The sequence below is a fragment of the Netta rufina genome, assembly GCF_964035555.1.
Source record: "Netta rufina genome assembly, chromosome: 12".
In the NCBI taxonomy this organism is placed as follows: Eukaryota; Metazoa; Chordata; class Aves; order Anseriformes; family Anatidae; genus Netta; species Netta rufina.
This window is the reverse complement of record NC_140135.1, coordinates 8,228,601-8,241,503: the sequence shown is the minus strand read 5'-3', so window position 1 is coordinate 8,241,503 and position 12,903 is coordinate 8,228,601. Positions and strand designations below refer to the sequence as shown.

Below are 12,903 nucleotides of genomic sequence, written 5' to 3'. Positions count from 1 at the left end.
AAGCATGCAAAGTGCTGGTCCCTCTGATCCATATCTTCACGTGGGCATTAATCCAGGAGCTGCCGAGCAGTTGGAGGGATTGAAACCAAAGTCACCAGCGATGTGCTGAAGAGGGGAAATTAAGAGGCTGAGCTTTTCATTTCCTCCTGTGCCTGCGTTGTCACCAGTGCAATTTTATCATGTGCTCTTACCTTCAAAATACCATGCCCCAGTGCATCTGAGCTCAAAACGCCAGCAGATTATGACAAAAATGTACTACGCTCTCCCAGGCGGACATTCAAGTCAAAAACACGGAGGAGATGGGAGCAGCAGGCCTGAAAACAAATTATTTGCAAGGGTTTTACTATTCTCCAATGGCTGATATGGCACATCTAATTATTGTGCATTGCTCTGCTCAGTCAAAGAGCCTTTATTGTATTAGAAGCACTTCACAGCTCAGAGGGTTTTTCACATCCTTGCTCTTCTATTTTTGATAAACTAGCCCTACATTTAAGAATCTTAATTGAATTCCTCTAAAATATTCACTAACCAGAACCAAGACGTTATGACTTGCTAATTAATTTCACATGTATGATCCACTGTTTTAAATTCCAGGGCTGAGTAAAGCACGTGGCCAGCTATGTGAAGGTACTCAGGAGCTGCAGGCAGCTGGGAGAGGAGGGACAAACACATCCAGTAGGTATTTCACAGGTGTTATTACAGATCAGAGGCACGAGTTAAATATCAGAACACCCAACCATGCCTCCCTAGCGTATTTGATGATATTACAACCATTAGATATTAGGCTTTCAGGGCAACCCGTTCATAAGCACGACAGCATTTCAGATCTCAGGACAACAGCACGAGCACATATCGAGCTCAGACTTATTCCTGAAGGAAACCCCGTTGCCAGGATTAGCAGCTCACCTCCCTTCATTGCTTGCGCTGCTGAACGAAGGATGCACACAATGACTGGATGACCCCGCCAGTACGCCTCAGCAGTACTTTTTTATGCACTCCTACCTACAATTAACTAGCTTTTCAGGGGGACAAGCTAATCAGCTATGCTATTACAAACCAAACAAAGCAAATGAATAGACAACCAAGCACTTGTCCCAACTGCTGGTGGAACAGAAAGCAGCATTTATCATTTCTGTGAAGAACAAGTAGTTTCCCCACTCAATTTACCACAACCTCAGTGCCCTGAAGGCTATGATTGCCTTTAAAACCATAACTGACCACGAACGGTAACAAAACACCCTAAGACTATGTGGCATTTTAATGTCTCTGTTTGCAGCAGTCTGGAGACTCTGAGATTGCGTTTCAGCCCTGAGCAACATTCCTCAGGAGGTGGCCGCTTCTGACCACCCCCAGAAGAGACACTTTGAAGTCTTCAGCTTACTCAGGACCTTCTGGATCTCACTGGACATAATGGAGACGTTTCTTAAATTCAGCTTTTCATTAAGTGCCTGAGGCACTGCCATCGATTAAGGTTTCAAGTCCACAGACTTTCAACCTTGGTAAGTTAGCATGGTCTGGTGATTCTCTGCACGGAGCACCAAACCTTCCTCGGTAACACCACGATGCTTTCGCCCTCCCCTTGCTCTCAACTACTTCAGCCAATGACTCAACGAAACGAATTATGAAGGAGACTCAGAGGACTTCCAAATTGTTTCAGATAAACAGAACAGTCACATTTGTGCTTCACTACCGCCCTGCCACTGTACACCAACAGCAGAGTAACTCATAACTCATGTCAACAACTGCAGCGTGGTTCAGTGCCAAGGAGCAGTTGTATTACAGACCAGAAGAGGCACCTCCTCGCTCAGACCTGCTTCCTTCGTGTATCCGAGGTCTTAGGTGACTACACAGAAATAAAGATATTGGCTGTGCAGCGACTATGGAGAGCTGTATTGCTTCCACTTTCCTCTGAGCCTCAGCAACAGCACCACTTCGTTTTCATCAGCTGCATTACTGGGACTCCACACCTTCCCTTTCAAACCCCACGGTCCCAAAACAGAGCACTCCTCCCAGGCTCTGTGCCCTCAGACTCTTTAGAGGTACAACCATTCCGCTCACCGAACAGCTGCAAATGTTTCATGGTTCATCGTCAGCCTGCAAGATCATGCTCCAAAAAATGTCGTCCCCCAGAACATGCCAAAGCCACCAGCCTCTCACTCGCTGGGCCACCCAAAAACGCTGGCCCCACAAGAGGGATAATCCACACTGTTAGGGCAGAGGAAGTCAGAAGCCCTCAACAGGTGCCTCTGAACATCAGAGCACAAGCTCACTGTGCAGAGGCTGCTGCTGACCTCATTTGGCCCGTGAAAATGTTCTTAGAAGGCTGAGGGCTGTCAGAGCACAGCTGAACTTGTAGGATGAGGAGCAATTCTCTTTATCTTGTTAACTGAAAAAACAAGGAATTGATAAACTAAGAGCCCTAACGTCTCTCCCAGAGTAGGACGATGCACTCCAGAGTAGGGGTCTGACCCAGACACTTCAACAGTGGCACCCAGATCAGGTTGCCCCTTCTCTCCCTAGCCACCTGCAATTAAAGCAGAGCACTGAAAATTAAAGGACAGAAAGCACATTAACACGGCTGCTCCCCATCGGGGTGACACCCGATGGCTATGCAGCTCTTCACAGCGATAGCGTACGGTCGTGGAAGGAGGACACCAAAGCATCCCTATAATTAAACTTCTGGAGGTCATGGGAGAAGGCAAAGAACGATTCAGCTGACAGCACGGTCAGGTCTCTGTGCAAGGTGCAGCCTCACACTCCCTGAGACCAATCCCGCAGCCACTGACTCCATGATGCTTGTAAAAATACCACCTCTAGCAGCACACCACGGCGTACCGATACTACGGTGACTACCAGCAAACCAAAGAGGTGGCAACTCCTAAACCGACGGGGTCTTCTACCATTTTACTGCCCCCCCAGAGGACACCTGACGGCGCTCCCCCAGGCTGCTGTGGCAGGAGACGCAAGGCAAGGGGCCTGCAGCTCAGTGGGGAAGCGAAACCCAAGAGCTTGCGGGTGACACCTCCAGCAATCCCACTTCCTCCCAGACGACACGGCAGCTGGGCGATGCAAATCGGCGCTGACCCGGCCAAAGATTCTCACTGATGAGCAGCTCCCCAAAAATGCTGGCCTTCAGCCTTCAGAGAGCCACCACCTGCCCTGCAGTCCCTGTGGGGCCTCGTGGGGCAGACGGAGGGGCCCGAGGAAAATGAGGTGCAGGGGACAGGATGCTCCCAAACTCCTCCTTCTCCTTTTTAATATCTAATTCATACTTTTCGAAAGGCTGAAGTTGCCACAACTGGCATGTTTACATCCTGCTACTTCGTAAATTGTCAAAAAATCTGCCAGCTTTCCAGCACTTATTATATGCAAATCCCAACTTTATGTTTATAGACAGCTCGAGCACTATGATGGGTACAATTTATACCCCATCCATGTCATTTAAAAGGACGTGACCTGGAACCAGTCTAGAATGATTCACTAGGAACAATATCCTCCTTCTATAAATCTGTTAAACATTGTTTTCTAAATCTAATGATGAATCTCCAAGTTTTATTTTCATTTTTATGGAGCTGCATACATTAAAACACATAGCCTTATGAGTCATCGCCGGAGCCAACCAAGCAATTTAGTAATTCTGAACACTGTTTATTTAGCCTGAAATAAGCTTTACTTTGATTATGTGCACTACTCTGTGGATCTATTTCTGAATGTATGGAAGATTCTGATGCCTCTGAAGAATAAAAACATGTGCTAATGGCCTGACTATATATGAGGACAACAGGGAATACTGAATAACTTCAATATTTACAATCTCAAGCCTATACTCGACCTAGACAAACTACAAAATGATTCCAGTGTTCCCAATACACTCCATCACTCCTACCATTGCACAGATCAAAGGACGTACTATACAGCAGTGAAAAAGCAAAGCAAACACCAGTGCCTAACTTTTTATGGTCCCTTCAGAAGTTCTTGTTTCGCTGCAGCGGAGCTTCCCCGCGGTGCCCTCGCTTGCCCTCAGCCCCACCAGCGGCTGGCTCCCCGCGCCCAGCAGCGGTGTTGCAGCAGCTCCGAGATCCACAGCGCTCCTTGCCCAGAGCTGCCAGACCCTGGTCTCGTGTGCTCAGCAGGGAGTAGCCTTTGGGTATAATTTTTAATTTTCTTTGTCAATATTTCTTACGCGTTTTGGCAGCTGACATTCAAGTGAACCACGGGATTGCTTGGAGCATTTTCTTCTGCAGCAGAGAAGCAAGCTTTGCTGCTCCTTCCCGGTGCTGCCATGATTAAGCAGCTGATTCACTCTCAACACCTTTAAAACATTACTAGATTGATTTTTTTTCACTGCCAATATAAAATAAATCCAGGCACGAAAAGAAAGGGAACTTGTACAGAGGCTGTTTGGGAACTTTAGGATCTTTTACGGGCATAAATGTTTATGATTCCACCAATTACAGCACCCCTAAATGTTTCCTGGCTTCTGAGCTGCCTGTATGAATCCCTCAATCTCCATCTTCAATTTAATAATACTCAGCATGTGAATGATAATGTCAGAAACAACGCAGGCTTAATCACAGCAACAGACAAAAAGTAATATGAGAAAGATTCTGCTTCTGACATGAAAAAAACATGTACATAGGAAAGCAGAAACTCCTCAAAAGTGCTTCTGCAGAGGATTTTCCTGAATCTTTGAGAGAGCACCTACAGTTTCAAAATGCAGTCACAGCAGAACTGCCACCAGAGGATGGACTCTGAAGTGTAAGGTGTGTTCAGTGCACTACAGTCAGAGAAAGACAGAGTCCTCCTGCATTTCTGCACGTTAGGGAACCAGTGCAGGAAGGGTTGGCATCGAGGCAAAGCCTCGTGACGCAGGAGCTTGCCAGCAGTGGGGTTTGAGGGAGAAGCAATGCCACACAGCTTCCTCCAGTGCCATCACTCTTCCCTTCTACCTCCAGCGGTCCAGCAGCATGACCTTTTCCTTCCTCTGTCTTATTTCTCCAAATTGGAGCAAAGCAGGCTCATTTCCCTATTTTATCCCCTCTTATATCACTCTTAGGAAAGGCTTCACAATCAAAGAAAACTTTTCAAGCCTTATTCCTATACCTCAATCAAAACACACATAGCATATTACAGCAGACAAGGTTTAATTGCTGGAATTTGCTGGTAGGCCTGCTTTGGTATCGCAGTGACAAAGGTAATAATGGAAACCAAAATCCTGGTAGCCTGCTTACAGAGCAGGGTTAATTCAGGCACATCTTGAAGAATTCTGGTGTTTTTTTAGCCTGTGCTGGGCTCACCACACAATCCAAGCCAAATTTAGCCATGACTGATGTTAGTTTGTGCCAGCCGTCTATTAAATAATTTTGAAGAAGAGAAAAATAAGCACAGGACAGAAAAAGCAGGACAGAGGGAAGTCAGTACGAGAGCCAAGGCAGTTATCTGCCCTGTGGCAGAGACATGAAAATGGGTCAGGAGGAAGGGGCACAGTTTCAAAGCTGACACCATTTTGCACCACGCAGAAGAGACAGCAAGACAAAGCAGGCTATTACTGGCACAAAACTGTCCGGTTTCTGATGGGTGCTCATTTTGGCTTTAGGAAAAAACAGCTTTATCAACAATGGCATCGTAAAATAAAGAGGTGTCCAAACCTTGTAGACTTGTCCATATGTCCCGTTTCCAACAACCTGCACCAGTTCAAATATTCCTGCAGGATCCTGCAAAAAGCAGAGAAAATAACATCATTTGCAGCAGAGCAAACACTTCATAATGGAGCGTAACTGTTCACAATCAAGAAGTCTGTGCCACGTCTCCTAATGGCCTCTGTTACACACTAAAGGGGAAATAACCAAAGAACAGTGTAAGAAATAAATTTATATTAAAGTTCCCTGTCAAGTTGCTCAAAATAACTCAGAGAAGATTTGCAGCACGGCAATATGGCAGGTAGAACAAATACATGGAGATGTGTGAAGAATAAAGTAATTCAATTGCTTCAGTTTAGCAGTAGAATAAGGAATAAACCCCACACTTGCTATGCTTTAGAGCACCATGCCAGCCCGCAGGCTCAGCTGCCGTCCTCTGCCATGAAACACTTGGCGTTAGCAGTGTAACAAGGGAGAGAACCTCAACAACAGAACTGGAAGATGCTCTACAAAGCATCTGTGCCTGGCTGCCTTGCAAACGGAAGCCTCTCATCCCAAACAACCTTAACACCAAACACAGGCTGAGAATGGCCAACTGGCCTGTTCTGCAAACACAACCCGGTGAGTTTGACCGATGTCCTCAAGTGTACCAGGTGAGCCAATGTACATCCTGCTGGGTTAGCATCAGTTACCCTAAAATCAGCCACCGCAGCACGTGTCCTTCTCCAGCAATGAGATCTTGAAGCCCTTCAGACTTCAGGAGAACATGCTGTCGCAAGGCACGGGCAAGGGAATGTTCACTCCTGTGTGAGTGAGCGCATTAAGAAATCTGTAGCTCCGGTTAAAACTCACTTGAGAGATTTATATAAAAACATTAAGAACTCAGGAGACCAGTTTCCTGGTTTCTGGCTGAGCCATTTATCAGTCCTGCTCATTTCTTGGGATGATATCATCGAGAGATTTATATGAAATATTATTAGTTCCATGTGTCAGTTTTACCACATCTGTTTCAGCAATCTGTCATGTCAGTTGATGCCTGTTGGTACTGCTGAGGGATGCGATACAGAAAAACAGCCTTTATCTCAGAACTCCAATTTCTATGACCCTGGATGGGAACTATATTTATTTATTTATTTTATGGTACCAGGCTACATCTCCACTCCGCTTATACATTATTCTCTTTATATAAATACTGCCTTCTTCGTATCTCATCTGGAAGTTTTTACTTAGGCAAAGTCCCATTGGAAATACACAGACTCTTTTCTGAGTGGATTCTGCCTTTGCTGGCACGACTGTCATGATAAATGGCAATAGCTTTCGCTGTCAGAGCAACACAACAGAGCCTTCCACAGCTCTCACAACTGAAGGAATTGCTGAGTTCATCTGGTTTGGTCTTTAAGCTAAGTAAGTTTTAATCGTATGCTTCCTAGACTGTCAACCTCACAAAACTTATTCTTTATTTTTTAAACGTAATTAGCAATGCATAAATGAGACCAAACCACTTTTGACCTGCCTGCTGCGCTGTACACGGGGCAGTGCAGCCAAACACACAGCGGCTCCCGGGACATCTCCCGGACATGGGCAATTCCCCAGGGCACACCACCACGCTGCTTCCTCGGGAGGTGTGGGCGTCGTGCTGCTCCCACACCTCGCCTGCAGAAAGCAGCGCTGCTGAACTAACAGCCGTGCACGGGGCATGAAGCCCAGAGGAAGCTACATGGCATTTTTCAGCTCCGAGCATGCCACTGTCCTGTCCCTCTCACTTAAGCGACTACTCTGTCCTCCCGCTTTTCCTCTACTCTTACTTATTATGCAAATATAATCATTTCATGTGCCTCAAAATCAGTTTCTCTCTCTCCTTCCAATCAATTTCTTTCTGATTCAGCATCTTAATAGCTCTATCTAAGGTCTCAGATGCTCCAGGGGGGGGAAAAAAAGCAAAACCCAAACAATTATCTAAATAAATGTTAGCTTTAACTTTAATATAGCTAAAATCCTCCCCCCTTTCCTTGCTAACCAATTGAGCATTGACCTCACAAGTCTCCACAGCTCCGAGCGCAGCCAAAACACTTGGCCATCTCTCTTTTAATCAGGACACAGCAGAGAGCTGAGCCTTGTTGAGAGTCATAAAGGATATTAATCTGGGCTCCGACTTTGGTCCTTGGACTGCCCTTGTTTGCCTGGTCTATCAGCACTGCATCTTCCGCTAGCAAAATCTTCCCAACCGGCCAACTTCTTAATTATCTGGGAGTTGGGCATCGCTGTTGATGTAACGCTTCCACCCAGCTAGCATTTTAGCCCCGCCGTCCGCCCAACCCTTCACCAGCCGGCCCCTGCCAAATTGCTGGGTTCACTTTGACAGATGCCAAAACGCTGGCCCGAACATCCATCACTGTAAGGTTAATTACTGTAAGGCACCGTGCCATATGGCGGGCTACCTGCTTTCTCCTGCAAGCCACGGGCAGAGCACAGCCAGGCTGCTGACCCTGAGGCACCCAGGCCACGTCCACCTCCACGCACAATGCAGAGCCACGTGTGCAGCCAGAGCCTGACTGAAGCACTGCTCACAATCTCTGCAGCTGAACAACAGGCGGGTGCCTGAAGCCCAGGTTCTTCTACCAGACACCTTGGGACGTAACGTGGATGAACCCGTGCTCAGAAAGCACATGACTGCCCTTGCTTCTGCCACCTGAGCACCCAGGCAGCCCAGGGAAGGAGAGCTGTGAGGGGATGCTGCAGCAACACCTGCAAACCGTGGCCCAAAGCAGCTCTCTCCAGGAAAAGGGGAAGGTGAACACACATCGGGAGTGCCAAGGGCAGCGGGCACAGCTGGAGAGCGACCCACCACAGCCACTGCAACCCTCCCACCACACCTCCTGGTGGCTCCCACCAGCCCCAGGAACCCCAGAGGCGAGGTCAGGGGCAAGAGGCTGTCTTTGCTCAGCTCCTGCAGGGCCCAGCCTTGCCCAAGTCCCCTCACCGCTAAGCACAAATCCTGAAGGGAGCACCCAAAGGGACACCCCAAAGGGACATCCCCAAGGGACACCTCCATCCTTCCTCCTGCTAAGGCCAGGACTCCCAGTGCTTTTTTGCCTTTTTTTTTTTTTTTTTGCATGCTGCTTTTGCCACGGAGCCTGCCCGCTGGCTTGAACCACTGCTCTTTTCCAAGCTTACGCCTGTTTCTCTTCATGTATTTGAAGCTAGAAGGTTTATCTGCTAAGCTCAAAGCGAAAACTCGCATTATTTTGTCTTGCTCCTCTGACCAGAGCCAGGTTCAATGCCTGTCTGCCTGGTGCCATCCTCACCAACTTTACTGACCCTGCCGCCTTTCTCCTCCCTGCCTGGTCAGGAACACACTCCTCGCCATGCAATTTTGTGCAAAAGCTCTTCCCAGCCCTCTTCTGATATTTTTAGCAAGAAACTTGCTTTGGTTTCTCCGTCTGGGGCTGAGTGCGTTTTACCACAGCTGAACTCTTCCCTCTTATTCTGCAGAGAGTGACCCAGAAAAAAAAGAAATAAATAAAAATAAACCAAACAGCGTCGGTGGGACAGGGCTGCTGAGCGAGGGAGCGGCGCTGAGGGGCGTCCCGCGCCACCCGCGGCGTGACACTCCAGCGGGGCGGCTTTAACTTGGACAGCGTTAAAAAGAACGGGAAAACACCACAGGACAGCGATAAAAACGCCAAGGGGGCGACTGCTGCCTCAGCTCTCCCACACCCAGCGCCCAACAGCCCCCGTGCAGGCGTTTTTTCCCCCGACCCCCCCTCAGCTTTTTGCTCCCCCTGCCCCGAGCCCCCTCTGAGGCACGGGGGGCGCCCGCTGCCGGCCGCCCCTTCCCCGCCGCCCCGCTGCCCCCCGGGGCCGCCCCCTTACCCTCAGCGCCGCCAGGTCGGTGCCGTCCAGGCTGCGGGCGGCGCAGTCCCGGGCCATGGCCGTCCCCGAGGCTCGCACCGAGCTAACTAACGGTGCTCCTCAGCCCCGAGCCCCGCGGCGGCCCGGCCGTGCCCCGGCGAGGCGGGGAGGCGGGCATGGCGGCCGCGCCGGAAAGCCCTCCCCAGTCAGCCGCGGCGGCGGAGGAGGGAGCCCCCGGGCCGGGCGGCCGCGGGCAACTTGAGCGGAGACATCGCCTCAGGAGAGCCGGGCGAGGAAGTGACGCGCCCTGACGGGACGGGACGGGGCCGGGACGGGGCCAGCAGGGCGGCCGAGGGGCCCCGCCACGCGTGGGCACCCCACGGGCACGGCGCGGTGATGGCGCCCAGGCGAAGCCCACCCGCGGGCTGCGCGTGAGGGGGCTCGGCGCTGCTGCCCTACGAGGTGCTGGTTTGTGAGAGGGAAGGTGAGGGGATGATTTGTCCCCTCCTGCCCTCAGTCAAACTAAAACTGCACGGACACCAGCTTTCCTGCTGCTGAAGCCTGGCCCTGCAACCGACCCTTTTTTCATTAAAAATCAAGAATCTCAGCCAGGAGCGTGTGTTCTTGTATCGCAGCCCTTTGGGGCAAGCCCACTGCTGGCTTGTTTGCTCCCCAGCCCCATGGCTCAGGGCCACCCTGCTCAAACCCTCAGCTAGGACGGGATCCGTGTGAGGCCCCCGCTGACAGCACCCCTCAGACCCCCATTGCACTGCCCCACGTGAGGGCACTCTGACAGGGAGACACTTTATACAAGGGTAACAATCCAAATACAAAATAATAAAGAAATCGGAGCAACATCAGGGAACAAGAGGGGAAGAAAGAGCGGTTGCAAGGCAAAACCCCAGTTACACGTCACCGCGATGGACTCGCGCAGCGCTGCTCCTGCACGCGCAGGGAGGAGCCGCGGCGAAGCCCTGCAGCCAAAGCCTGCAACCACAGACCTGAACGTAAAAACCTTTCGGGCGCCTGTGTGCATGCAGAGGATGTTTTGTATTAAAAGGGAAGTGCAAGCGCGAAGGGGGAAGAACTTCCTTTGTTTCACCAAAGGAAATGCCATTGTACCCCAGAAGTACGGCGCCGACCCCGAGCTCTGCAGCCCCCCTGCGAGCGGGGCGCTGAGCCCAGGGCAGCGGTGCTAGCGGTGACCGCCCCTGCCAGATGCGAGGCTCGGTAAAGGAAGAGAGTGTTTAAAGCTGAGGCTCGAATTGGCATGCTGGTTGTTTCCTTTGGCTTTGTTTACGCTGGGGTCTCAGCTACAGGTGTGAAGTTGGCAGGAGGAAAAAAAAAAAGATAACCCATAACAGAGCGGGATTTCCGGTCTGCAGGAGATAAACAGCTTCTCGGTTTCAGCCTGAGTTGGACAAACGGACTCTTTTCAGCATTTCTCAATTCTCTGAACTGTAATTTCAGAAAAACTGCTGTTCAGAAAGCCACCCTTCTGAATCATCTTGAAGCAGCACCCAACGCTGCTTGGGAGCAGATGTCCCTGTCACCATCACAGCTGCCGGTGCCAGAGCCACCCCCAGCAAGCAGTACCCAGACCTTCCCATATCCAAATCCCAGCTCTACATCAGGGTGCTCACAAACCCCAAAGCCTGAGTTTGGCTCCCTGCTGGGGAGTTAGGAGGCAAATCCCGCATCCAGCTTCTTGGTTTCTTTGCTCCCAGCTTCATGGCAGACTGCCAGAGTCCGGCCCCAGCATGCCTGCCCTCCTCAGATCCCAAATAAAACAGGATCCCTGTAAACTCTGGCACCAAAACTTGCTCCCAGAACTTTAATTTGCAGGAAGGTTTCTGGCCTTCTATAAGGAAATTGTGTTCTGCCCACACCAGAGGTGCTTGTTCGGCTTGCTGCAGGCTCTGAGGCTGAGGCACCAGCACCCTTCTTCCAGAGGGACAATCAATCCTTCATGTGACTTTTTTTTTTTTGGTATGACCCAGAGATTTCAGACATTGCTTTGGTGTTTCCTTAAAGCACAGCCCTTAGCCAAGAGGCAGCAAAGTGACACAAAACCCCGCAATACCTCCTTACAGACCTCACCTTCCCTCTTTCCCAGAAGCTCTCAGGCTTACTCAGAGAGGAAGGGCAATCTTTTTGCCTGTCTCACGCTTTCAGAAACCATTTTCTCCTCACTTGGTTGCACCAGAACCGAAAGATGAACAGCTGTTAAATGCTGATTACAGGAGAGTCAATGGGTGGCAGCAGCCAGCACCGTATTAGCCCAGCCATCCATCAGCAGGGGCCCCTGGCTGCTGCTTGGATCCAGTACCATTTACAGCCCCATCCTTGGAGCAATTTACTGTTATTAATGGTTTTTGTGAAGTCCTGGAGTACAAAATATCTGCTGCTAAAAATCTTCATTTTGAAGGCCAGCCACTAACTTCAAAAGTTGATCGCTCCTGTTCCCAGTTGTAGCATGGTTCCTTGCTACAGGAGGCTTTGGTAGGCTGTCAGGAAGAAGATTACGCATTAAAAACCTGCACAGGACCTTACAGGGCCTGGGTCTGCCTCTGCGTGGCTTGGTGCAGTCAGTGCTGCCATCCACACTATGTCTGAGTGCTGTCGGATGAACACAGAGAAGCAGAGAGCAGCTCCATCAGGTCACACCTTGGAAAACAGCAGCACAACTTATCTTAGCTGCAGCAAAAACTCTTTGGATGGCAGGGGAAAGTTCTGAGCTTCAGGCCAGGACACCCACTTACTTACATTCCACTTTAGTTAAAAGATGTAAAAACTAATGAACCAAGGCTCCCCCCTCAACCCAGTCTGCTTTTTAATTTCAGTATTTCTATGACCCATCCCTGCCGTGCTTTGAAATCACAGTAAGATGTCTTTGTTTTCAATGGGTTTTTGGATCAGGCTCTGAATATTTCTCATGCCTTCTCCTATTTGAACTAAAGAAAATTCCACTTCATTCCAAACACACTAAGAGGGGGCCAGGAAGCAGCGTCTAAACCTGAATCTGTCTTCAGACTTGCGCTTTGCAGAGGTTCCTGCATTAGGATCGAGGGACAGGATTGCTACCTTTAGCGAACTGGGCATACCAGAAACCCAGACAAACAAAACCAAACAGCCGTTTCCCATACAACGCTCAGGAGCACATACAGTAGTTTTCAGCTCTTTAAAAATTAAATAACTTTTTTCAGTTCCTGGCAGCCGTGCTAGTTTAGCTTCACAGGATATCCAAAACGAGACCGAACAGCTTCCTTCCCCAGCAATTCCTGAATGGATGGGGCGAGTTGGAAAAAGTGCCTCTCACCGCTGGAACCGCAGCCAGGACGTCCACCTCATTTCCCAGGGCACAGCTTAAAATACCGGCCTCCCACAAAACCCACGTTAGCCCCAGTGCCAC

General features: G+C 49.8%; 1 protein-coding gene across 1 annotated transcript in view; it reads right to left on the bottom strand.

Annotated features, from left to right (window-relative positions):
• NRK (Nik related kinase) overlaps positions 1–9,728 on the bottom strand; it is a 92,130-nt gene extending 82,402 nt beyond the window's left edge. Inside the window, exons 1-2 of the mRNA XM_084293816.1 lie at positions 9,513–9,728; positions 5,649–5,714 (exon numbers count right to left, since the gene is read on the bottom strand). Coding sequence (XP_084149942.1) covers positions 5,649–5,714; positions 9,513–9,569 — 123 coding nt within the window. The 5' untranslated portion in view covers positions 9,570–9,728. The remainder of the gene's footprint in view (positions 1–5,648; positions 5,715–9,512) is intronic.
• Between the last annotated feature and the right edge of the window lie 3,175 nt (positions 9,729–12,903).